The sequence below is a fragment of the Leishmania martiniquensis genome, chromosome 14 (assembly GCF_017916325.1).
Source record: "Leishmania martiniquensis isolate LSCM1 chromosome 14, whole genome shotgun sequence".
In the NCBI taxonomy this organism is placed as follows: Eukaryota; Euglenozoa; class Kinetoplastea; order Trypanosomatida; family Trypanosomatidae; genus Leishmania; species Leishmania martiniquensis.
The window spans coordinates 594078-620000 of record NC_090149.1 but is presented as its reverse complement, the minus strand read 5'-3'; the positions used below and the strand labels follow the sequence as shown (position 1 = coordinate 620000).

The window sequence follows — 25923 nt, the reverse complement described above, 5'->3', positions numbered from 1 at the left end:
CTTAACCCTTAACCCTTAACCCTTAACCCTTAACCCTTAACCCTTAACCCTTAACCCTTAACCCTTAACCCTTAACCCTAACCTTAACCCTTAACCCTTAACCCTTAACCCTTAACCCTTAACCCTTAACCCTTAACCCTTAACCCTTAACCCTTAACCCTTAACCCTTAACCCTTAACCCTTAACCCTTAACCCTTAACCCTTAACCCTTAACCCTTAACCCTTAACCCTTAACCCTATCTCATTCGTCATCTCAGAAGGGGCATCGTCGTGCCGCTGTCAAAAACGGGTGTGTGGGACCCACGACTGTTGAGCTGCGTCTAGGAGGCGCGCCATTGCAGGAAATGCGGCGTGGCCAATACAACGTGGAAGCTGCGGTCGGTTGAAGTATCGCTGCACCGCAAGGAGATCGCCGCGTAGATGAGGAAGAAGGGGGTTCACAGGCGTGTAAGTGGAAAGTGCAGCGAGTGGACGGCTGGTGCTGTTTTCCAAAGCAGTCTGCAGACGCGCCGCACGGTGAGCAGGAAAAGGGTCCATCGTAAACCCGTCATCGTACACGGTAAGCAGATGAGCTGATCAGTCCCTTCGCCAACATCACGGTTGCTACTGGCGGTGCAGCAACACGAGAAGGAGGCCTCGAGCGGATGTCCTTTCACGCGAAAGCCAGGTTCACTGCGTCAGCTACTATGGAAGAACGTATTTGGCGACGAAAAGGTAAAGGGGCAAACAGGGTACGGGGAAAGAGAGATACAAGTAGCAGTCAGTCAGCAGCACCCAAGAGAGAGGGGAACATCAGGAGGTCATAGCTGATGGAGCTAGAATGTCGAAAAGAAGAGTGGAGTGGCGCAGCTGTCGCACCTGCTCGACAGCAAACAGCAGGGGAGGGTCCGTTCAGCGCTTTGTCCTCACACGCACCCCTTTGATGGCGACGAACGCCTCAATGCGTGGTATCGCCAGCTGTCCAACAGAGGACTCCCGGTGAGAGCAAGCCAAGCAGCCCTCCTGTCGTCGCCAGCGCCGAGCCGCCTCCGGTGGCTCTACACGGTCCACCGGCCATGACGCCAGGGCGCGCAGCACGCTCTATCGCTACTGCTGTCGGCGGTCAGGTTGCCGAAGGTAGGGTGTCGGTGCGACTCGTATGGCGAGGAGAGCGTCAACGCGGCGCCAGCGTACACCCCGCCCGGCCCTCCTGCTTCGTACGGATGCGACACGCCCAAGGCACGCCATGGTGGCCGGCAGCAGTCGGCGATCCACAGGAGGGGCGCGGCTGTGAGGCGACCCCCCTTGGGGCGGCCCGGTAGCGCCCGAGGCGGGGTGGTGCTCAGGTGATGGGGACGCTGCAATTCTGCAACACGTGCCCGAGGCTACCTTGTGGGACCTTTTTTTGCATTTTTGCAAAGCATGCTCGGGTTGTATTCACCTTGTGTACTTAGGAAGAGGGCCTATATTGTAGGCCCTAGGTCGGGTGGCGACCTCGACGTCTCACATGCCAGGTGCTGAGGAGACAGGAGAACCGCACAGAAACCCGCCTGCTGCAGTCCCGGGAAAGGAAGGGAGTCGGAGATGCGCAAAGGGTATGCGCACCTAAGCGGCGAGTCCTTCGAGGAGACTGCTCTATGCGAGCCGAAGCAGCAGGCGAACTGCACAAGGAGCACCTGAGGAGCGGCGGTAGCAGAAGAGGGTCATGATAAGCCGTTTCGTGTATGTGCGTACGCGAGGTGCGTAGTGACGAGGAGCAGCGGTCAGGCTCACGAAGGCGAAATGGAAGAACTTGCGAAGCAGCAAGAGGGAACACAAGCATGCGTAGCGGGGTCGTGTCGCCTGTATGAGCTTGCCACACACACACACGGCGGTCAGGTTAGACCACGCATGAAGCTGGTGAGACCACGCTTGAGTGAGGAGCCAACTGTTTTGACGGTGCCACTCATCGTGCTTGCATCTCTCGTCGTGTGCAGGGCGTATGAATAGGGTGCCAGTATGCAGTTATTGCCGCTCAGAGGGAGGAATCCCTGTTGCCTCAGCATCGTGGCCGCGTCCACGACCGTGCAGAGGTCTGGGTCGAACTCGATGATGGCAATTCGCTCGCTTCGCGGGTGAGTAGTACCGTTCTCGCTGATGCCGTCGTCGACCGGATCGTCCGGTGCCAGTGTACAACCGCTGTAGTCGCTTTCTTTATTTGAGTGCGCACAGTAGCCAGCTTCCTGTTGCGCGTGAACTTTCGAGAGCGTAACAGTGAAACACAGCGCGGTGCTCTCGATCGGCGGCAGCTGACGCACGGCAAGCTGTGACACGACGCTAGCATCCCAAGCGCGCCGCACGGTCACCTCCACCTCCCTCACGGTGACGGCGTCCGGGACGCCAACGACAACAACGGCGCACGCCCACTGCTTGTACGCCACCGGCCGCAGCAGGAACACTTGACTAATGGACGGGAAGAGATCGTTGTCGTTTCTCCCCAGCAACAGCTGGATGCCGCGCAGTTTCTTACGGTCCTCGAAGACGTTCTCAAACTTGCGTTGAGTTGCTATAACGGCATTGTGCCCCTGCAGTCGCATACCGCAGATGCCACGGAGAATGTTGCTGTGCATAGCTGCTGAGTTGGTGTACAGCATGGCCACGCAGTCGCCGTTGTGCACGAAGAGTTCTGCTAGCGCCCGGACAATGACGGGCGGAATGCACCGCGGATCGCGAACCTCACCCCAGGCGCTCACGAAAGGCTTCGGCACTGCTTGCCTCGCGCCTACCATGGGCGCAAAGGCAGCCGCGTAGCCACCTTCCTGGGGGACCTCGTCAGACGCGTCCAACGCAGGCACAAGTGGGCTTTCTGGGAAGCTTGTGTAGGGAATTCGCTGCGTGAGAAGCATCGCGATGCAGAGCTGGAGGCACAAAAAGAAGCAGCCGAGGTTCGTCCTGTCAAGGGAGTCGGCGCAGTTGAGACGGAGAAAGCGCGACTGAGTAACGAGGCGATCCACCTCGCCAGTGCGGCGAATCATACCCACCGTCATCATAGAGTCCTCTGCTGTGGACCCGGTGCCGAGAAATCCAACCGAGGCCTCCCAAAACGTTGATGTTGCCATGTCGATGCCATAATCTTTAATGAGATTGAGCCAGTCAACATGGACAAGGTCAAGACTGCCCCCCACGAATCTTTTTTTGATGAAAGCGTCTGACGCTCGTACGGCATCCAGGAAGTGCCGCGCCAGTACATCCTCCCCACTTTGCGGGTTGAGGCGAAGGAGGTTGATGCACCGTAGCTGCGGGCTTGAAGCGCTGCAGCCGTTTGTGTCGAGCAGCATCACGTGCTTGAGCCTCTGAAACGTGCGGTCAAAGTATGCCACGCTGCCGCGGAGCACCTCGGCCTTATTGCCGCTGAAGATCATCGCCGGCTCGGAGAGCGACATGCTCAGCTGTGTCCTCCAGTGCACGGGTATAGTGCCACGCAGGAATGAGTGTCGTGTGAAGGTGACGGTGTCGGCACCGTGATACTTCCAGAGAATGTACTCGTAGTAATGATCATTGCCTACGCCATTCTCTGAGTTAAGGCCGCGACTGAGGTATCGGGGGCCTGGGTTAACGTTGCTCTGTCTTCCTAGCAGGACGAGGTGCAGGTCGACGCCGTCCTTCAGCGTGCACACCCGCTCTCCAGCGAAGCCGCGCACCAACACAGAGCACGCCGCCCCCAGCGAGCAGCGGGAGAAGGAGTCGTGGAGATGGTGAGACCAGTTGCACTCGGTGTCGGGCGGCGCGCAGCCGTCTGGCCTCGTGAAGGGGAAAGGCAGCATGAGGTCCACATCGTCGCTGAAGTAGTAGCCTATGCTGTAAGAGCAGTGCTGAAACTCACGGAGGCGTGTCCGGTCGGTCTGGCTCACACGAACCGGGGCCACCCCAGGCAGGTCGAACGGCACCCACGCGGTCCCCTTCACATTATAGATGGTGCCAGCGAAAGGCAGAGACACCGCGACGGCGACAGCGGTGGCGACAAGCACGTACACCTTGTCGATCCTGAGACATCCAAAGAGTGCAGGGTACTCTTGGAAAGACGTGAAAGGGCCGCACTGCTGTCGCGCATCGTCGAGAGAGGCGAATTCTGTGGCCGGAAAGACGACCGCACGCTGCAGTTCGCCGCTGCTATTCACTGCTAGTGGTACCGCTGCGGAGTCCTTCAACGCATCCCCTTTGGGGGCATAGAGGCCTTCTGTCTGGCAAGCATCCGGTGCCGCTCGTGGTGCCGGTGAGGGGCTTTCAAAGAACATGAGCGGCTCAAGCTCCATCTTGGGCGGTGGCTTTGACTTTGGTACCACCACAAAGAGGTACTGCACGTTATTCTTCACGGCGATGGCGCACCGGTGGCGGGGTGGTGAGCCCTCATCACGCGCAGCAGTGCTATTGCTCTGCATCGTACGCGTTTTCTCGGCACGGACGTGAGTACCACAACGCGGATCCGGAGAGCGCAAGCTTAGGCAGCAAAATACAAAAGAGAGGGTTCGAGCCTACTTGGCCAACTTTGCTGCATGCATCGAAGAGTGCAAACAGGAAAGGCGGTACGATTGTGCGGACGGCCTCCCGAGAAGAGTGACAGTAGAGGGGGTCAGCAGAGTAAGAAGCGAGGCACCAGCACGGAAGAGCACAAGATGAAGATATAGAAGACGTCACTGTGGGGGCGTGGCGTTTGTGTCCACAGAAAATGGTTAAGCTCTCTTTTCTGGTGAAGAAAGCCTAGAAGCGTTTGTGTGTGTGTGTGTGTATGTGTGCGTGTTTGGCCCCCACAGTATTCTCTGCCGATAAAGGAAAATGAATTTGTGTAGGTAAACAAAAAGATCGAGCATGTCGTGTGGCATCCAGTTGATGAGCGAAACGGTAACAGGTACGAGTCGGGGGGTGAAGAGAGCCCGCGAAAGGTTTCTTGATGCGTTGTCGGGCACAAAGCTGTGGTATTCCGCTTCAACCCATGAGATCAGTTCCACTGGGCATCTATGCAGAGAGCCCTACCAACAAGCCGCCGCCGGCCGGGTTTAAAAATAGACAGAAGGCTGCTTCACAGATTCCTCACTCTCCCACTCGGCGCAGGGACGGGATGTGCCGACGATGCGTGGCATGACTCCGAGTCGCCTGTGAGTGTAGGGAGAGAGAGCGAGAGAGAGGCGCAACATGACAGAAGTGTTACGGGTGTACCCGTACACACAGCCCGTCGCAAGAGAAAGATATGGCGACGTCCAAGAGCAGCCCTTGTTCTTTTATTATCATGTGAACACGTGTTAGAGGTGGCAAGAGGGAAACAGAAAACGGAGAAAGCGAGCGCGTGCAAATGTACGCCCGTCACTGCCGGGTCTCCTATCGCGCCGTGTTTCGCTTTCTCATGTTGAAGGGCAGCATGAGACGATGCGTGTTGCGGGTCAGAACAGAGCATCGGCTTCCTCCAGCATACGTGTGGAGAGGTACGGCGTTGCAGAGAAGGGAAGAGGGAGCAGCAGGAAGACTGAGGCTGTCGTGTACCATGCGATTGTCTGTGGGGGGGGGAGGACTCATGTGTGTCCTTGGAGGGGCGGGGGATACGGTGGCGGATAAGCACTCCGGAGGAGGGTCCAAAGTCACCCAACACTGTTACACTGCTGCTGTTCAGACAAAGCAAAGCAGCGCGCGACTCGGGGGTGCAACCGGTAGGCCACTGTCTGTGGGTGGTTGTGGCGCCATTCCAGCGTGCAGCGGATGATTCGGTTGGTGAAGAAATATTCGAAGCGGTCTCGCGAAAAAGTGCGCTACGCCTTCCCTGTCGCCTTGTCCATTGCCTGCAGCCATGGGCCAATCCGCGTCTCCGCGATCATCTCGTTGTAAATACGATGGTCGCGGATGGATTGTAGTACGCCGTACGTGTCGAGGTCCACCAAGTCCGGTTTCCTGCCGCCATGGAAGGTTCTCGGCTTCTTCGACTTTGGATCAATCAGTGCCTCAGAGGTGAATCGGTTCACCTCGTCGTGCAGGCACTGCTTAGGGTCGTCATCCACCTTCATTAGGCCAGCTTTGACGAGACGCGGCTTGGTGATCTTCATGGCCACCAAGTACATCACAGGTGCTCCAATCACCTTGAGGAAGAGCTTGTTGATGTAGGGTATCGTGTCACAGTCATCGATGTAGGAGTAGCCTGCCCACGCCGCGGAAAGGGAGCGGTTGAACTCGAGCGTGATAAAGCGAACGAGAGAACTGCGCGCCCATGTGCGCCACTTGTTCACATCTTCATCCTTCAGCTGGCTTCCAAGGCCCATCTTCTCGCTAAGCGTGTCGACAATGATTTGCGAGTCAACCAGGTACGAGGGGGCGCCTGCCTTGGAGACGAAGCGCAGCTGCGGGACCTTTTTGTAGAGACTCTCGGCCAACTGCGTCTTGAAGATCGGCTCCACCTCAACACACTCGTGCGGAACCTTGTTGTAGTCGAGAAACGCCTTGACCGTGCCACACCACGGGCAGGTAGTGTACCGGTAGAACTGGATGAGGGGGTGCTCGTGCGGGTCGCACAACTTCTTGAAGGCCTCATCTAGCTTTGTCGCGTCCTGCATCGCATTGAACGCTTCGGCAGTGACGCTTCGGTTTTCACGCAGGCGTTGTTGGTACATCAGGTAGCCACCACCGACACCTCCAAAGCCCACCAGCACCGAGCCGGCGAGGGCTTTTCGGCCAAACATCCCTTTGCTGAACATGGCGTCGAGCCGAAGTGTCAGCAAAGCGGAAGAAAGCTTGTCCGCAGGCCGCTTAAGCAAACACGTTGCTCCTTGTGCGTACGTGTGTGCGTGAGAGGAGATGTAAGGCGTACGGGGGCGAGCTAAAGCAGCTTTCGCTTTCGTTTCTTCTCTCGCTTTCTCGGCCCCTCACAAGTGGCACGGTGGACGCGTTAAACGACAATTTACGATTCACTTTTAGGTGTGTGTGCATGTGTGTTTCACATAGGCGCGGGTACGCGCGCGGGCACCGCAGTAAAAGAGGGAGAGAGCAAGGCAATCCAGGCGCTCGTGAGGCAGGGTGCAGTGGGAGAAATAAAGAGAGAGGGGAAAGCGGGTTGGCCTATGCAGGAGGCCGTTGAGCACCGCCTACAGACAGAGTCACCCGTCTGTACTTTTCGGGCACCGTCGGCAGTCAGCATCGCTGCAGTGAAACTTCACAAAGTCAGCGTTTTTGTATCTGTCTTCTTCGCGAGGGCAGGTATTTGCCGCAGCGGACGCCTTGGGCGCTGGCTTGGGGTCGTCGTACCAGACCCGCGCAAGCGTGGAATGGGGAGCCTAAGAAGAGACTGTGCGTAGAGGGCATACGCACAGACCACACACACACACACACATATATATATATAGACACAACTGACAATAAACCCAAACACCCGTGTCATTATCGATGACTATAGGCATGCACATCGTCTCCCTTTTTTTTGATGTTGTTGCTGCTGTGCGTGTATCGGTAACTGCCTCTCTAGAAAGATGGAGAGAAACGTCCAAGATGAGGAGCTACACCCTTGGGTCAACTACCGTAACGAGTCGAGGGCAGTCCATCTACCCACGATTTCTCGTGGTGGCTCCAGTGCTCGTCGTCTGTGTGGTTAAGCCCGCTCACGTTGACGAGGGGTTCCTTGCGCACCTCCTTCTCCAGCGCTATCTCTGCAAGCGAATCATACCGACGCTGCCGCCGCGTCACCAGGTTGTGAAGCCTGCGGTACTTACGGCCATGCTCGTCTTGGTCGCCGTGCACAATAGCGTTCACGCGGTTTGCATAGGTCTTACGAGACAGTTTCTTGTACCGCATCTCTGGCTCCTCCAGTGCATCTAGCAACTCTTGCATCCCACCATGCATTCTGCCACGAGAAACGCCCGCCGCCATCTTCTTTTCTTCTGGCGACATGAGGAATGTTCGCTCTGCCTGTCCCTGCCGCCGCTTGATCTTCGCTTTGGTGAGAGCGTCCTGATCGAGAGGCCACTTGCCATCAGTCTGCAGGCCATTTTCGACGTGCTGCGCGATAAAAGCGATACGTTGACTAAAGTCAGTCAGGGAAGAAGGCCACAGGTGGTATCCGTCCGGCTTACGCATCGCCATGCGACGCAGCGCCGAGGCACGCTTTTGGCGTTTGCGCTGGAGCCAATGAAAGCGGCGCTTGCCCTGGCGGACGTCGCGCAGTTCAGCTAATGTGAGCGCCTCTTCATTCGCTGAGCGGTACTCTTTTGCCGCCTTTAGCCGCTTCCACTCGCGCAGCCGTGCATCACGCGGCAGTTGCGCTAGGCGCACACGCAGCGCCTCATCGTCCTCCGTCAGGCCAAGCGATCCGTACTTGACACGGTCACGGATGCTGTAGGGAAGGGCATGCACCCAATCGGGAAAGTAGCTGTCATCATCCAGCATGAACGAATCGATTCGCGAGCTTGGGTACACGCCATGCTCCTCTACGAGCCTCCTCTGATGCCGCTCCACTGCCTCTTCGTCCGAGTCTGCAGAGCGCAGTTTCCGGAAGAGCTGAAAAAATTCGCGGGACGTGGGGGGCTGGCCGAACTTGTCGGCGACGTGATCACGGCGATCCACTTCGCGCCGCATCAAATTACGCATGGTTGTACTGTATTCCGTGCTGTCGTAACGGAACTCGGCGGCAGCGTCGTCAGAAGAGCGAACGGCCTGCATCTCAGCCGGCGTCTGCGGCAGCTGCCGCCCTGTCTGAAGTGCCTCCTCTGTGCGTGCATCCACCTGGAGCTTTTCCATGTTGGTGCGCTGCCGCTCTTCTCTCAGAAGGCGTCGCTCTTTGCGCTTTGTCTTCAGCGTTGCCGTCACGTTGGTTTTGCTGCGGTACACTTCTGGCTCAGTGAAGCTGTCGCCCCTCTCCGCCTCCGTCAGCGCCCCCTTGTTCAGCCTCACCCCACCCGCAGTGCTCCGCCTTGCGAACGCCACGTGGTGATAGGGCCTTAGGAGCACACTGTATCCTTTTGAAAGCATGACGCGAGCCTGTGCCACAAGGTGATAGTAATAAGATTGCTACGGTGGCGAGTGCTGCTGCAAACATGCACGATGCCGTGGAAACAGCGAGCTGTGAGGGGTGGAAGGAAGCAGAAGAGAAGGAGTGGCATGGGCATGGAGGATGGAGAGTTGACAGGCGCACACTTGAACGCACCAGAGCGGAGGTGCGAAAGGGTCAGCGGAGCCCCAGCAAGCCTCACCACCTCCTCACACAGGGAGAAAAAACTTCTGAACCACTATTCCCAGAGCATCCGTAAAGATGCGGCCACAAGATAGAAGGCGGGGCCTGGCAGTCACCTGAGTGCCGACAGAGAGACGACAGAGAGGGGACAGAGAGGGGAGTAGAACGGAAAAGGAGAGGTGAGCGCATCGACTCCTCTCAACGCTCTCTCCCGTTCACTCATATTTTCTCAAACATTTTTTCTTTGCCATGACGGGAGGGAATGCACCTCTCAGTGCGAGCGGCGCCCCCGCGGTGTCGCAGCGCACTCCCTGTGTGCGAGGGAGCCAAGTCGCCGCCGCTGTCCGTGCCAGTGCGGAATCACCTGCGGTGGCCACACAGGGGCCGACGCCCACGACCTCGAGTCGCCCGAGCAGCCCCATTGCTAGGCAGGTCGGTGGTCGTGTGCTGGGCGCGGCGTGGTGTCGCAGCGGCCTACGGAGCGGGTGGCGGGTAGACGGTGAGGCAGGGTCCGTGCCCCGGTGACCGAGTGGGGGGACGCCTTGCAGGAAGGTGCGTGTCTGCAGCTGCGCTGCAGCAGGCGGCGTGTGCTGGGGTGAGGGGAGCGTGGTGGTGCGGCTTACGGATGAGGGTAGAGGCGCGGAGACGAAGAAAAACATTCATTGTTTTCACTTCTGTGCATCCCATGTACGACAAGAGCAGCGGCCCACCCCTACGGAATACTTTTGAGCCACACATCGTTGCCGGAAAGGTAAGAAAGACTGTGTTTGTGTGCCAGGAAAGGGGGACTGAAGCGGAAGACAAGTCGAGTGTCTTTCTGGTCCGCTCTGCTGCTTTTCCACGATCGGCTGTCACTGCGCGCGGCGGCGCAGTTCACTGACATACCGATCGAGAGAGAAAAGAGATGTAAGATGAGAACCGGAGGTGGCAGTCAACGAATGCGCCCACTCAAGGGAGCGCGGCATTGGGCATTGCCTAGGAATACCCATAGTGTTCATCTGAGTCGCGAAGGCTTTACAGAGAAGCGCACTTAATATTTACGGAGAGAGAGAAGGGGCAACCACGCAAGCCCGCGCGATGCGATGCACTCACTAAAGGTTTTTGGCGGCAGCTGCTTGGCTACGCTTGTAGTTCGCGCTGCGGTAGCAGTTGTAGCCGTTAACAGTGGCTAGGCAAAGGTTCACCAGTGCCAGCGAGCGACTTCCCGAGTTCTGGGGCTGAATGAGGAGGGCGTACACAAACCACACCATACCCGTAGCGCAGAGGGCAGCGCTTGAGTTGAAGTCGACCTTCTCCACCGGCGGGTTGCCAGAGACGATGCCGTAAAGGGGCACGATAGAGAGCGACCACTTGAACAGCGGGGCGGTGTTGTAGATGGAGTTGAAGTACGCAATGGCCGGGTTCCGCTCGTACGGAGCGAGGAAGTTGAGAATGCGCCCATTACCGACCCAGCCATGGAACACTCTGGGAAACATCTTAGGGATGGTGTGACCTGTCACGGTAGACATCTTCGCTTATACAATGGCGGGGCAGAGACGTAGAAGATGAGAAGAGCTCCTAGACGAAATTAAAGTGAGGCAAGAGCGAAGAGACACGACGAGCTACTATGGTGCGTGAGTGTTCTCCTTCGCGTGTGTTTGAAAGAGAGGCAGGGAGCGGCAGCAACAAAAAATGAAGCCGTAGGAGAGTCCCGCACGCTGGAGGCGGCGGTGGAGCACGGCTAGGTAGTGTGGCTTCACAGCAAGCCCAGAGGCAGTACTTGATATGCATTGTTGGTGATGCTGAGGGACCATGGGGGGCCCCCGCACCGGGGCATTCACACATGCGGCGCACAGCCGCCATGCAACCACTCCAATGCATCATACGGAGTACCCGCTCCTCAACCTTCGGCTTTACTCGTGCACGCGTGCCCGGGAAACTATCCGTGTCTCCCTTGCGCAAGACAAAGATGAAAAACGCAGTAAGTGCATCGAAGACGCCATCAATCGGCAGATCAGAGCTGACAGAAACGTGAGGAGCGAGGGAAAGGGAAACGAGGTGCTACTGACTGCGGCGAGGGCGGCCGCCATCCGGGACAGCGATTGCCCGTAGACGTGAAGAAGCGAAGAGGATAAGAGGTTGGGGGCCCGTCACGTCCTCTTCTTGTTGCTTTTTCGTACCACGACGAGCCTCTCTTTTAGCTGCATAACGCTTGCTCATACTGCAGAAGCGCCGCTTGCGCAGATATGTATTGGTCCCAATGGGCCGCAGACACCTCAGCCTGCTGTGTCGCCGTGAAGGGCTCTGCGGACATTTTGTCGAGCTGTAGAAGAGCCGTGACAGGCTGCAGACGGCGCGAAAGCATTGCATAGTGAGGTGAGGATTGGGGAAGGAGGAGGAGCAGCACATAGAGGGTCTGCACCAACTCTGGGCACACTGTAGGGTGCAACAAGGAAACGCGCAGAAAAGTGAAGGTCGACGACTCCAGCTGTTGCACCAAGTGATCCAGCTGCACATAGGTGGCAACAGACATCTCGCCTTCCCCTAGATGCTCGCAGATGCGTCGGGTGAGGACGAAGTGGCGGCACAGCAGCCCCAACGAGAGCAGCGCCACCGCGTTGTAACGCCAGCACTGCAGCAACGCTGAGAACATCTCTGCTGTCTCGCTGTTTCCGAGCCCTCGGCGCAGCATCGTTCGAACATCGTCAAGCTCGGGGAAGGTAGCCAGCATGGACTGGAGGGAAAGCACTACCTTGCTAACAAATCGCAAGTCGGCCATATTGGACAGGGCGCGCGCGAAGTGAATGAGCACGCTTTCTCTGAAGTCCTCCCCCTGCAGTCCGCTTCGCAGGGTGTGTAACCGCCGCACCACATCGGGGAATCGACGCAGCAGCAGACCGTCGCTCTTGTGGTGCAGCAGTCGGTGCAAGACACGCTGCACCAGCTCCGCAAAGTGGCCGTTGCTCGTGAGCACACATGCCACCTCGGTAGCCCGGAGCGCCACGCTGTCTGCAGCGACATCCAGTAACACGGTAAGCCTCCCTAGCACCGTTCCCCGTAGCTTCTCTGAGGTGGCAGACGCAAGATGGTGCAGAACAAGGAGCCACTCTAGTCCACCCATGAGCGTCTCTTCCCCAGCGCCGCTGTCAAGCAACTCCAATACGCTTCGCAAGAGAAGCTCCGCAACTTCGGCAGAAACACCGTCTCCGGCAGACACAATGGCATGTTGCAGCTCTTGGTTTGCCATGACTGCAGCCATATGAGTGGCACCGTCACGCGAGCTCAACTCTGGGAGGGTCGCCTGCAGAACATGGAACAGCTGCCGTTGCAGAGCGTCGTCTTGAATTCCCAGCCTGACGACTTCTGACAACCATTCCAGGCAGAAGACGCGTGTCCGTGCAGATGCCGTGTCGTGTATGCAAGTACACAAGATGTTCACCACTTCGCACACAGCCGCTGCCGTCTCTGTGGAATAGTGCTGAGATACCCCTTGCTGGCATTCACGCAAGATGTCAAACACGTTCGTGTCATTGCTGACCGACGCGGCGAGCAGCACGCGAAGGAGTGGCGCCATAGACGCAGCGAAGTGACAACCGGGCAGTTCAAGCACAAACCGAAGCCACTGAAGAATCCACTGCGACACCGCTGCCGCCACGTCGACTACAAGCGACCCTGAAGGCGATGTGTAGTTGCCTAGCGTATCGCACACAAAGGACGCAAAGGCGTTCATGTCCACTGCTGTACCCTCGCACTGGCTCACCGACTCTTTTAGTGTACACGACACCTCTTCAGCTAGCAGAAACACGCGCTTGTCGCGGTCACTCACGGCAATGGAGAGCGCGGTGAAGAGGTCTCTGAATCGTGCTGCCCACGCTTCTGCACCGTGGTGGCGCACAAGATCGTAGCACGCTTCGATGGCGGCAATGCGGACGATCGGGTCCGCATCGCCCATGCTACCTAGCACAGGGTCCAGTAAACGCATCAACAGATCACTGCCCAGCGGATGCGGCGGGAGGCCAGCACAGACAGCACGTATACATATGAGACCAGCCCGTCGGTAGACTGCGGCAGTGTTGCGCAGCAGCTGCTCTTCCACAGACTGCAATTCACGCATCAGCACCTCTTCCGCCTCTGTAGCAGGAAGATCTTTGTAGAGCTGCGACGCGCGTGAGGAGACCACTTGTGCAGCTCTGGTGCGAGTATCCGCTTTCCCTTCGATGAGAGCTTTCCGCGTCGCCTGGAAGGCAAGCGGGTCCGCCATCCTCTCTACGCAGTGCTGAGGAACAGCAATCAGCCGCGCACACCCATATATACGCTTACCGAGGTCTCACTGTGAGTCCCCGTACATGGACAGCGTTTCTGAAGCTGGCTGCCGGGGTTACAGTCAAAAGGAAAAAGGCGGAAGGTATGACAAGTGCATGTATGGGACGAGGAGAGACGCGAGGGCAAGAGAGGGGGGGCCGGCTGAGGCCACATTTGTAAGCTCAAGAAAAAGCGAACATCTTGAAGGAGGCCCATCACGTTACGCCTTAGGGGAGACTAAGAAAAATACAGCAGCCACTTCTGATATTATGCAAGTCGCCTGCCCGCACGCAGTAATGGGAGTGTAGCAGAGTGCTTCTCTCCCTCCTCCCCGGTCCTACACAGATGCACATTCGAACAGGAAGCGGCGTCAGCAACTCATGCATTGCCGCTACGATTCTGCAGCGGTTGTCTGCATGCAGACGCGTGAATGGGGTGGGGGCGCTTTCAGAGAGGTCGCCGTTTTGTCGAACGTTTCTAAAGGAAGAGGAGAGGCACGACGAGTGAGGGCTCTCGCGGCTGCGCATGCGAAGCCGCTCTTTGGGGGCGAGGCGCGACAGGGGAGGACACACACTCCCAGAAGCGCACGACGGGGCAGACAGCGAGAAGAAAAAGATCAATATATGACTAAATGGAAGAAAATGAGTCGAAACGAGGGAAAGAAAACATCAACAGAGACATCGAAGTGGGGCAGCACAGTCCCACGAAGCCGGACACACGTTCGCTCACACACGCAGACACCCCTGTACAGAGCACAGAGAAACATAGAGAGAGAAATGGGTACACGAAAAGAGCAATAAAACAACAGTGGCGCGAGAGGGGTATGCCTGAGCGCGTGGAAGGTGATGAAGGTTGAAGAGGAGGAAGACCGATAAAAAGGAAATCAGTAAAGATATCAAATAGGGAGCTTAAGAATAATCCACGCAAAACGCAGGAGGAGTCCGTGGGCCGCAGCAACAGTCACCGCCTCCTCAGAACCGAGGAGTGAGAGGAGGTGAAGCGCCCTAGTCACGCTATGGCGAAGAGGAGCAATTGTGACGAGAGCCTCCTTCGCCCCCTTCCTTCCCGCTGGTCCCATGGATGTGCGCATCCTATTTCCCTAAGGGTCCGTATTTACCGCTCACTCGCTTACTACTGACTCCCTCCAATCACACGAAGAAACATCAATAAAGAGTTGTCATGCAGTGCGTACGGGACAAAGTACAGGTGTCTGCTCTGTTGTTGAGATTGACTCACATCGCTTAGAGGATCGAAAGAGCGCAGGCAGAACCGTCTTCGGATTCCGCATTTTCTGGGAAACCTCTTCTGCTTAGCCCTTCCTCCTCCTCTTCACGCTTTAACCCCAGACACTCTGCCCCACTCTACAACCTTGCCGATGCGCCTCCGCGACTTGAAGACGTAGGGAAGAGGGTACAGAGTTTGCCAGTGAGGACGTGAAAACAGAAAGAGAGAGAGACGTACAAAAAAAAATCGAAATTCCGTACAGCTCAAAATAAAAATGAAAGAGGGGGAGAGGCGAGAAGAAAAAAGAATCGGAGAGAGGTGAGTGTACCTTACCTTTTTCTCCCTCTCTTTGCTCTTCTTGATGGCTGTGATCTGGTGAACGAAAAGGGGAGGAGAGAGGAAGAGGGGGGGAAGTGTGCGGTGCCGAACCATCATCGCGGGTGTACGAGACAAACAGGAAGATGGCAACGAAAGATAGGGGAGGGGAAGGGGGAAGAGGGGCAGACACTGTGCATGCGTTGCGTCCGTCACCCTTTGCCATGTCACCACAGAGAGGCAACAAAGTGTTCGAGCGTGACTCCATGAGTGTCCTGCGCTCCATTTACAGCCAACAGACGGCAAGGCGACCCCGCGAAGGGGATTGGCCCACTGAGAACGCTACTGCACAAGTGTCGCCCATGACAAAAGGACGCGTTTATAGAAAGCCACACACAAGCGTACACATAATACTCATACACCGAGTCGAAGAATCGACGAGAAACAGGAGAAAGCACCAAACAACGGGATCGAAGAGGAGTCGGGGGCGCCCACATCCGAGGGAAGTACAGCTAAAGGAGGACTGAAAGCGCAAAGGCACGCACTACACCGAACGCACACAAATCAAGAACACACAGACACGCAGAGAGAGAGACAGGCAGACAACAGGAAATGTGACGCAAAGAGAAGTGAGCGCAAAGGCGCGGTAACCAAAATATCGTCATGGGAACGGGCCACCGCTTGCAGCACCGTCCAGATAAAGCAGTGGCAAGTTTGGCGAGCGAGCCCAAGAGATGGGAAAGTGACAGAGGGCAGAATGCAGCCCCTCTCACTCATCATCACATGTGTTGCCACTCCCGTCATCCCAAAGCAGTGGTAAACGAAGAGGTCATGCAAAGCATCTATTCGACAGCCGCGAACCGTGGCGCCAGATGCGGCCCCATCCGTCCTCACTGGGAGCTGGGAGACACGCCTCGAGAGGGTGAGTGGCGAGGTGTCAAGCTGCGGCGCACGGACTCCTCCTCAATACGCAGCTTGCACGTCTCGAGTTGACGAATGCTCTCGATGTTCTTCTTTGACAACTTTGTCTTGGTAAAAGGGATATGCTGATCGGTATCCGGTGCACCAGCCGGGTACCACGGCTGCCTGTACTCGACATCCTTGCCGGCCGGCGCCTCCCACGAGATGCGGCGGGGCCTCGAAGCTCCAGCGGCATCAGGGTAGAGGGCTGACGAAGCCCTTTCCCTTGCAGATTCACTCTTGGGTGCCTCCTCATCCGGGTCGTACTCATGGAAACGCACGCCTTCACGTTCCGCTCCTTCTTCCTTCTCCAAGTACTCTTCCTGAAGCTCCCCCATACGCATTCCCTCCTCACTCTGCGCTTCGTCGCGGAGCTGCCGCTGCTGCGAGCCTTCCTCACTCTGCTGTTGCTGCGCGGCCTCCTCAGCGCCTAATGCCTCCGAGGCCTCGTCGTTGATGCTCATGGCGCCTTCGGACTGGAGGGCACTAGCCCCTGTTCGCATCTCTTCCACCTCTTCATACCCGTCTCCCGTTACCTCTGCGCCTTGGTCTCCGCGTTGTTCCATGCCGCCTTCCTCTTCGCCCTCCTCTTCATACCCGTCTCCCGTTACCTCTGCGCCTTGGTCTCCGCGTTGTTCCACGTCGCTTTCCTCTTCGCCCTCCTCTTCGTACCCGTCTCCCGTTACCTCTGCGCCTTTGTCTCCGCGTTGTTCCACGTCGCCTTCCTCTTCGTCCTCCTCGTCGGCGCCTCTGCTGAGTGCTCCTTTGACACCGCCACGCTTCCGCTGCATCAGCGCCTCCTTTGACGACGTAGCATGCAGACGCTTGTAGCTCAGCACAACCTCGCCACTCTCCTGGCTGGCGTTGGCAGCTTTGTACAACTGCATGATTACCACGCCGTCGTCATTAGCTTCTAGCTCGCACGTGCCGACAGACATGAGGCAACCCTTCTCGTAGACTTGCACTTCAATGTCCTTCTGATTCTTCTCCACATCCATGAAGCGCACCTCCTGGTTCCAGGTGATGACGTGATTTCCATCTTCGTCGAGAGCCACCGGCGCCTCCACCGTCACGCCCTCCAAATCGCCGGTAGCAACGGAGATAGAGCCCCCCTTCAGTGGATCTCCATTCCGGTCTGAAAGGTTGAGGCCGCGGACGACCGTGACGAAGAGGGACTCCCTCTTGACCTCCAGTGCGGCCGGGTGAAGTTCCTCCTCATCCAGCGGTTTGTTACACCACTCAATCGCGATCTCACCCCAGAGGGCGTCCTCTTTCGACTTGGATTCGATCAGCAGTACGGCCCTTCCCTTCTTGCACAGACGCGCGAACTCCAGTGGCACCGCGCCGATAACAAGTAGCTCCTCCTCATCCCCTTCAGTTTCGTCCTCTTTGGGTACACACACGAGGATGTGGCCCAGCTTCTTCTCAGTGTTCAGCTGCATCAGCTGCGACGCATTCTCGGGATGGTAGTAGAAGCCCTCTTTGGTGTAGTAAGGCGACAGCGAAGCCTCCGCGTGCGACCCAGGTGTATAGAGCACTGACTCGGAGCAGTTGTCGCTCGTGTCGCGCAACACACACAGGACGCCGCCGGTGTAGAGCGTCGCGCCGTAGTCGGTGTACTGGAAGAGGTGGCGTGCCACAATAGTGCAGTTGAGCGGCATGCTGAGGGTCTGCTTCTCAATCGCCTCCTCATCTAACTTTTCCTCCCCGTCGCGTACGTACCAAGAGGCGACAATGGCGCCCATCGGACCCTCTTTGCAGCTGCCGTAGCCGCTGCGCATGCCGTCCTCCAGCATCACTGGCAATGGCTCCTGATCACCACAGCGGCGGTCTTGTAAGGCACTGGGCGGGACGGCTACGCCGCCCATCAGCTGGTCTTCTTCAAGGCCGAGTGCACTGTTCACAACGAGCACTTCCAGCGGCTCGTTCGCGTTCATGTACGGGAACTCAAAGAGCTCCTCCCACGGCGTCGTGATCTCCTTGCCGCGCGGCATCTTTTCGGTCTGGCCCTCGAAGGCGCCGCATCGCACAATGACAGAGACCAGGTCATCGGGGCCGGCATTCAGGTTTCGGCCGCAGTGGATCGTAACGACCAGCTTCGGCACGTTCTGGTCCCTCTTAGCGCGGCGCAGCTCATCGAGCGTCGGCGGCGGCGGCACGTTCTGGGCCGCCTCGGCTACCTCCTCGCCGTCTAGGATACGCCGGTATCCTTTTCGGCGGATATCTCCAGAGGGCAGCGGCCGCGCACGCTCCTCAAAGACGTCAAGCTGCAAGATGCGACGACGCTCAGCCTCCTTGGCCTCGCGAGCCTCGCGCAGAAGACGCTCGCGCTCCTGCTGCTTGCTGAACTCACTGCAGCACGGGCACAAGTAAATCTCCGGCATCTGAGCGTATGTCGACTCTGGCGGGAAGCCGGAGCGACGAATCAGCGAGGTCGCTGTGTCATCTTCAAAGGGAAGAGATGCGCCGAAAAGTGACATGATGCACAAGGCACTTCGATGACGGGGATAAGGCTCGAGTGGTTCTGCTTGTATGGTATGCGTACACAAGTCGCTCCTCTTTATATATAGATAGATAGATAGATATAGATATATATGTTTGTGATTTTGAAGGCGGTGCTGTCGTCGTCGTGGAGAGTTGTTCGCTCAAGAATCTGAGGGCGCGCGTGTGCGAAGGTCACCCAGTGAAGAAGGGAATCAACACAGATCACTCACGTGAACACAAACGCGGAGGGAGACGAATAAAGCGACCGAGCCACTGAAAAAAAAGGGAGATGGCGGCGTACGGCTTGGCGGGGCAGAGCCTTTGTTATTCGAAGATGATGAGAGAGGCACGGAGAAAGAAAAAGAGATGAAAAGAGAGAGAGACACACACACGTGCAACGGTGTTCTCTGTCAACGGTACAGTGTGAGGGGGAGGGGAGCGTCTTCGTGGTGGGCGGGCGAGAGGACGGTGAAGGACTACTTGTCTGTGCTACCTTTGGGTGACCTCTGTGTCAGGGAGAAGGAAGACCACGCCAAAAAGGACAGCCGAAGCGGCGATGAAGGGGAGAGGGAAGGAGGGGGCGTAAGAGAGATGAAGCAGAGCGGACGTTCCGGCTTGACACGAGTGGCACTTAGAGAGCCAAACGGCACACTAAGCCATCGCAGCAGAGTGCCTATAGAGGGATCGAAGCCCGGGGCGGGTTGCACGAAGAAGGGAAAGGCTCGCGAGGAGAGCTCGGAAGGCTTACGGGAAACTGCGTTCTCCGGGAAAGGGAGTGCATGAAGGGCCTACGCGACTGAGAGAGCACAGTCGGTGTCGAAGGTGCAGTTGAGGGATGCGCGCAGGTTTTATGCTGGTCGCTGCTCTGGAAGGAAGCAAGTCGTCAGACGGGGAGCGGCGCATCAAAGAGAAAGGGGCAACGTGCCGCTCTCTCTTTTCTTTATTTTGAGAGAAAGAGCTGAAGAGTGCCGACAGCAAAAAGAAAGACGCCGAAAAAAGCGCTGGGCCCCTGCTTCGCGGCGCGTGAGGGTTACCTTCACAGGCACGGACGGGTCCCCGCAGGAAGGTGACGTCATTCGCGAAGGGGCGCCCATCGGGCCGGTCTGATGACAGAAAGAACTGTGCAAGATTTATACATTGGTACATCGAGTGCGCAGTGTGAAATAGACGAATACGTTGGCACTCACGAGCAAGGAGGATGAGAAGAAACTATACAAAAGGGGAGTGGCAAGGCGAGGTCATGCAAGCGCTCTAACCCCCCCTCCCCTCTCTTCCCTTCTTTAAGGGGGTTTAGTACGCCCAAACCACGATTGTACCGCGGGCCTGTTTTCTGTCCTTCCACCACGTTCGCATGCACTGGAAGAAGCGTAACGTGCCGAAGCAGCAAAGCCGCAACGAACGCGGTGCAAAGCACTGGCGCTGTAAAGATCTTCTATGGCGTCTGGAGTGCAGAAAGAGGAGCACCCGGTACTGAGCCGCAGCAAAGAATAACGTACAAAATAGCCGGGCGCAGACGGCGGCACAGGGAGCGGAGAAGTCAGTGCTTCGAGTCTACATCATGGCTGGGCTGTAGACATGCCCGCCCTTACGCTTCAGCATGAGAATCTCCGCATTGAGCGCGTCTATTTCCTCCTGCTGCGCAGCGATGAGCTCACGCAGCACGGCACGCTCTTGCTTTGACGCAACAACCGTGCCATGATACTGCTGCGCCGTCTTGGAAGTCGCTTGCGACAATATGGCATCTACGTGCTGGCGCTTCGTTTCAAGATCGCCAAGGTCCTGCAGCAGGCTAGTGTTTTCAAATAGCTTACCTTGGAGACGGGCGTGGAGCTCGGCGATTTCGTTCTCCACCTTCTTCACCGACCGAGCCCACTTCAACTCAAGGTGGCGCAGTTCTTCCTTCTTCATCTCTACCGCCCAGCTGGACCCGCAAGACTCCAGCATCTCTAAATCAACGTGCCGACCAAACCGAAGGAGCATCACCTCGCTTACCTTGCCTTGCCACTCCTCGAAGACGCGGTTCGAGGCCGCCCGCGCATCCTTTAGCGGCTGCAGCTCCGCTGTCAGTTTCGCTACCTCTTCATGGCGCTCCACCTTCTGGCCGGCCAACTCAAAGATGCGTTGTCGGAGCGCCGTCATTTGCTCTGTGGAGATGACGAGCACTGGCTGTTCTGGCAGGTTAGGCGGTAGCTGCGCGTCGTTCTCGAGGCACCGCATCTGGCTCAGGCGAAGCGGCACCACTGTGTACAACATGTTTAACTCCCTCCGCTTCTTCTCATCGAGAACCTGCATCTCGCCTCTGCACTGCTTCACGTGCTCCGCCAGCTCCTGCAGCCGCTGCTCGCTACGATCGAGCTGGCTGCGGATGCTTGTCATATCTGTCTTAGCCGCGTCGATGGCTTCTGTCAGGTCGAGGCGAGATTCACGGTACCTGAGCATGCTCTCCCACACTTCTACGGTGCAGTTGGGCGGCCGCACCTCCTCGCCAATGCCGTCGTCCTCATCCTCATCGTCGTCGCTGGTGATATCGTCATCGTCATCGTCCCCGTCCTCCAGGCGGCGCCGCCGCTTGAGCTGCCGGTAGTAGACCCGCTTGATGTAGGAGAGTTTGTCGCTTGGGCAGTGCTCGTCCATGTACGCCTCTGCCCCCTGATTGGTGGTCTTAAGCTGGACGGTGAGATGGCGAATGCGCTCCTCGATAGAAGCCGCGTCCGTGTGCTGGGACGCAATCGCCCGCTGCACCGTCTCCCGTTCCTGCTTCACCGTCGACAGGGCGGTACGCAGCGTTTTGTCATGTGATCGAAATATCAGCAGTAGCTGATACTCTCGGTGAAACAGGGTAAGGCGCCTCATCATCAGGCAAAGATCAACGTCGAGCGCCGCACGACGCACTCGAAGTGATTCCAACTTGTCGTTGAACTCTGCTTGAACTGCATCCATGGCAGCTTTCAAGCGCCGCATGTCTCGCTCCAACACAGCTCGCTGCATCTCCCGCTCCTCCTTCTCCTCTGGTGTGAGACTGACGTTGTCGAGCTTGGCCTTGAGATCCGCGTCCATACGCTCCCGCATCGCGATGTTGCCAATGATACTCTGGCGTGAGCCGCGCTCGAGGTAGGAGGGGAAGTGGTTGCTCTTATTGCGCCTGTGTGAGGTGCCCATTCCGCCTGGCACGGTGCAACCAGTCAGGGTAGAGGAGTCGCGCGAGCGCTCGGGCGCTTGCGCTCCGGCCAGGTCGGCGCCGAATCCCCGATGCGCCCTCATTGCCTCAGCCTTAGCTCGCTCCTCCGCCTTCAGTTTGCTGTACGCGTCGAGTTTGTCGCGATCCATCGTGTATAGCGTCTCGGGCTCCTCCTCAGGGTTGAGGGAGAGGTCACCCACATCGGACTTGGTCCCCAATCCGAGCTCGAGTAGCACTTTCCCGTAGTCCTGGCGCAGGCTGTTGAGGCGGGCAAGGGCGTGCCGCTTCTCTTCGCGCAGCTTCAGCAGGTCTTCGTTGAAGGATGTCTTCAGGTGCGCAATTTCCTCCACCAAGCGGGTCATTCGCTGCAGCTTTGCGGCCGCAGTAGGGCGGTACAGAGGCGCACTTCGATATGCGGCATCTGTGCGGAAGGTGCAGTCCCCTCGGTTCTTGAGGTCAACTGCGATCTGCTGCCTCAGTGCCGCGTCGTCGATCGCGGGGTTAGGTTGACGGTCCAATAAGCGCGCATACCCGTCTCGCCGCTCCTGCCGCTCACGACGACGGGCGTCCATCTTGTCAAGCTGCTGCTTCACTGATGCGCCGATAGTAGCTACGTCATCAAGGTCGTCCGGTTGCTTGCGTGCGGCGGCGGCGCCACCTGCCACGGCGGCATCCGAAACCACGCGTCCTGTCGCTACTGCGTCTACTGGTGCGCCATTCTGGCAACTGTTGACCTCCTCATCTTCCGCTTTCTCGGCATCTGACTCCCCATCTGACTCGGCCAGCTGGCGTGCAGCCGCGTTAAGTACGTTGATAAACTCGTGGGGGTCAAGGAGGCGCATGGAGGCGACGGAGAAGCTCTTGCCAATGGCCTCTAGTTCGAATCTGTCGTAGAGGAGATTGTCAAGGAAGCACTTCCGCAGCTTCGCCGTCTTGACGTTGTCACGCGCAGCGGAGAGGATGTACTCTCGCTCCGCCTCTCGCACACGATTCTCCTTCTCGGCGTCCAGTGCATCCTGGAGCGAGGCATCGAGCTGCATCTCGCTCTTGGTAAGTTGCTGGTCAGACGGCAACTGCTCATTGCGGTGCATCAGCTCGGCGTACGCGCCACGCACCTTTTCCAATTTCGTCAAGAAGCGCTGCAGATGCGCCTCCCGCACCGCAGACGCCCGTGCTGCATCGTCTGCCTCCTTCTGCTCCTGAACCGACAACGCAGGCGCCTCAGCAACCTCGACCACCTCTTTGGCAGCCGTAACAGCCCCGGGAACCGGCTCGGCGGCCGTCGCACCGCCGGCAAGCGGCGGTACAGCACGTGGGGGGTCAAAGCCGTCGCGCAGCTGTGCCACGACAAGGCCGTCCGTCCCAACCGAAACGACCACGGCGCTGTCGTGCGAGAGAAAGGCACCGGTGACTGCGCCGCTCGTGCTGTCGTGCGCAGCTCCGAGAAGGAATACGTGCGCCCGATTACTAGCCTGCCGCAGTAATAGTCGACTGCGGTCTGCGCACACGACGAGCGCGCCGTTGGGGCTGACAAAGGCCCGGCACGGTACGCAGTCGCGATAGCACACGTTGAGTTGCGGATCCTCGACGTAGTCGGGGGGCTCCACGCCGGTTGGGGGCAGTGGCGGCAGCTCTAGTCGGTTAGCGTAGCGGATGTTGCCTTGGTACACGTACGCGAGCTCCTCCTTTCCCATGCCAATCGCGAAACCGTCCCCTGGGAGCTGCACAACAAACTTGATCGGCCAAGGCCCCACGTCCTCTTCCTCCAGTGCAGTGGAAGCGACGTCCTCCGCCTCCAGCTCCTCAGACTCTGTCTTTGGCAGTGGTCGTTGACGCTGGCGAATCGCCACCAGGTCAAATACACACGGAAACTCGTACCCCTCTTCATGATTGACGCTGCCTGGTACCGGAGCGTGGATGGAGAGCAGCTCCCCACCCTCGAAGCCGAGGAGGCAGCCACCATAGCCGCTCACTGCCTGTGTGTCCCATGCGGCGCTCGTTGGGCTCTGGAGTGGACCGACGCAATAGCCGACAGGGATGAGGGTGCAGGGTGCCGTATCCACAGCGAAGAAGAAAACGTGCCCACTAGGGGAAACGCTGGCCACCTGCGATGCGTCCTCGCTCACTGCCAATGCACACAGCCCATCCGCGTGCGCCTTCCACTGCCCAGCCATCCGAATGATGCTGCAGCCTTCGTCAGCTTCGAGTAGCCGCACCGTACCGTCCCCAAACCCAGCCACTGCAAGCATCCTCTGCGCTGTTGAGCATTGTACGAGCACCTTCATGTCTGCGACTGGAACCGGATCTTTGCGCGCATCACGTGGCCACTCTACGCGGCACCGCTCTGTGCAGCTGAGGTAGTCAATGCAACGCACAACCCCATCGGCGCCGCCGGTGAGGACGACGTGTTCGACTGGAGATACCGCCGCGCACGTAAGAGGGACACCATTTAGCTGGAGGTGTACCTGGGCTGTCTGTCCCGTCACCTCTAGCTCACCCGCACACAGCGGGTAGGGCAGGGTGGCGATGGTGCCGAACTCGTCGAGGAGGATCCAGCGCTGGTGCTCCTCATCGAACGTGACCGAGCGAATGCGAAACGCGGGTGACACGCACACTTCGCCGACGCAGGCCGGTGCATAGTACGACGGCACTCCTGTACCCTCTGCCCTCTCCAGCTCATGAAGATTCCAGTAACGCATAAAGCCGTCCTCGCCAGCCGTCACCACGTACCGGCCCTGCAGAGAGACGAAGTGAATGGCGCCGTCGTGACATGGTTGAATGTCGTACGGTGCCTGTCCCATTTCTGTGCCTCCAGACTCGCCGACAGCAAAGGCGCGAGCAAAGGTGCATGCGATGAGATCTCCCTCCCACAAGAGGAGGTCGCCGCAGTCAGAGCCGGAGAGCACCTTGCCATCCGCCAAGACCGCAAACGTGGTGACGTCGGATATTTCGTGGCGGCCGAACTTGCCGAGCGAGCCCTGAAGCTTCTTGCCCGTGAAGGTGTTCGCCATCGTCCAGAACTTGATATGCCCGGCTCCGCCTGTCACAAGGAGTGCATCGTCGAAGCGGCTAAAGGCGACGCTGTACACGTCAGAGTTGAAGCACTTGCTACGCAGGAGTAGCGAGGCGCTTTGCCAGTCCCAGATGGCAAGAGTGTAATCGGGACCACTCGCGACGGAGGCGAGCCGGCTGCCATCCAGGTTGAAGGCGAGCGTGCTGTAACCCACCTCGGCGCCCCCGGCAAACGTTTGCAGCGGCGAACGAGAGGGCCAACTGTAAGCACGCAAAAGCGGGTGGGCGGGACAGCGCTCACCCACGACGTACGACAGTCCGCTAGGGTGCACAGAAACAGCGCCGATGGCCCCATCTGGGGGGCCGCTTTGCGACTCCACGGCACCGGAGTCGATGTGCAAGAAGAGGACGAATTTGCCTCCACATGTGAGGAGGGTGTTCCCACGGAGGTAGGCGACGGCGTTTGAATGACGGCTGTCAAAGCCGCAGTGCGCGAGAATTTTGCTGCTGGGTTGCACATCCGTCGGGTACGTGTGCAACGGGGTTGCCCGCTTCTCAGCAATCGTCGTCGCCGATGACGTCATCGTTGAGAAGGACAGCTCAGGCGGTCAGCAGGCGCAGATGAGCTTGATAAGACTCTCGTGAAAGATGCGCGTATTCGTCGGCTGGAGAACCGGCAGGTGCGGTGTGCCGCACACACCGAAATTATCCCCGAAGAAAAGGATGAAGGTGACTCTCAGCCCGCGGGTGATGAAACCACGGAGTGCAGCCCAACGTTTATGTGAGCGGCCAAAGGAGGACCTGTGTGTCAGAGGAGTGACGAGGGGGAGGTAGAAAAAAAAAGAAGGGATAGAGGAAGGCGAAGGACGGTGGGAGGGAGAGAGTTTTTCCTGTATAAGTGACGCCCCCCTCCCCTCTGCACAGAGTGATTGCATGCACCGTCGACGGCAAAGCGCGCTGCAGCGCAATACTTCACCGGTGAGAAGAGAGCGGCAAACACCGGTGCTGCGCCAAAGGAGCAATCGTGGAAAAGAAAAGGTGCTTCTAACGATGCAACGTCGAACGGTGTACTCTCTCCCCTGTCAATGGTGGTGGTGAGGATCACGGCGAGTGACTCATCTTGTTCCACGCCTCCCGCAGGAGCCCACCGCCGCCGCCCTCAGTTAGCCAGCCTGTGAGTCAGCATGCAAAACATAGACGGCGTCAGGGCCTCACAAGCTTTCCGCAGATGGCAGAGAGGAAGGGGGTAGAGGGGGCTGCATATCGCTTGGGGAAGAGGCAAACATAGGCTCATCACCGCTCGCGTTGCTCG

At 58.0% G+C, this 25923-nt stretch overlaps 7 protein-coding genes across 7 annotated transcripts; all 7 read right to left on the bottom strand.

Annotated features, from left to right (window-relative positions):
• Nucleotides 1-1853: 1853 nt before the first annotated feature.
• LSCM1_04947 (uncharacterized protein) lies at nucleotides 1854-4397 on the bottom strand (the record flags this gene model as incomplete). The annotated part of the gene is made up of 1 exon (XM_067322429.1): nucleotides 1854-4397. The coding sequence occupies one exon, from the start codon at nucleotides 4395-4397 to the stop codon at nucleotides 1854-1856; it is 2544 nt and encodes an 847-aa protein (XP_067180202.1).
• A 1359-nt stretch (nucleotides 4398-5756) lies between these two features.
• On the bottom strand, nucleotides 5757-6692 carry LSCM1_04946 (uncharacterized protein; the record flags this gene model as incomplete). Its single annotated transcript, XM_067322428.1, has 1 exon — nucleotides 5757-6692. One exon carries the CDS (start codon nucleotides 6690-6692, stop codon nucleotides 5757-5759), a length of 936 nt encoding a protein of 311 aa, XP_067180201.1.
• An 808-nt stretch (nucleotides 6693-7500) lies between these two features.
• On the bottom strand, nucleotides 7501-8955 carry LSCM1_04945 (uncharacterized protein; the record flags this gene model as incomplete). The annotated part of the gene is made up of 1 exon (XM_067322427.1): nucleotides 7501-8955. One exon carries the CDS (start codon nucleotides 8953-8955, stop codon nucleotides 7501-7503), a length of 1455 nt encoding a protein of 484 aa, XP_067180200.1.
• A 1293-nt stretch (nucleotides 8956-10248) lies between these two features.
• LSCM1_04944 (uncharacterized protein) lies at nucleotides 10249-10665 on the bottom strand (the record flags this gene model as incomplete). The annotated part of the gene is made up of 1 exon (XM_067322426.1): nucleotides 10249-10665. The coding sequence occupies one exon, from the start codon at nucleotides 10663-10665 to the stop codon at nucleotides 10249-10251; it is 417 nt and encodes a 138-aa protein (XP_067180199.1).
• A 668-nt stretch (nucleotides 10666-11333) lies between these two features.
• Nucleotides 11334-13397, bottom strand: LSCM1_04943 (uncharacterized protein; the record flags this gene model as incomplete). Its single annotated transcript, XM_067322425.1, has 1 exon — nucleotides 11334-13397. One exon carries the CDS (start codon nucleotides 13395-13397, stop codon nucleotides 11334-11336), a length of 2064 nt encoding a protein of 687 aa, XP_067180198.1.
• A 2470-nt stretch (nucleotides 13398-15867) lies between these two features.
• LSCM1_04942 (uncharacterized protein) lies at nucleotides 15868-18417 on the bottom strand (the record flags this gene model as incomplete). The annotated part of the gene is made up of 1 exon (XM_067322424.1): nucleotides 15868-18417. The coding sequence occupies one exon, from the start codon at nucleotides 18415-18417 to the stop codon at nucleotides 15868-15870; it is 2550 nt and encodes an 849-aa protein (XP_067180197.1).
• A 1555-nt stretch (nucleotides 18418-19972) lies between these two features.
• Nucleotides 19973-25195, bottom strand: LSCM1_04941 (uncharacterized protein; the record flags this gene model as incomplete). The annotated part of the gene is made up of 1 exon (XM_067322423.1): nucleotides 19973-25195. The coding sequence occupies one exon, from the start codon at nucleotides 25193-25195 to the stop codon at nucleotides 19973-19975; it is 5223 nt and encodes a 1740-aa protein (XP_067180196.1).
• Between the last annotated feature and the right edge of the window lie 728 nt (nucleotides 25196-25923).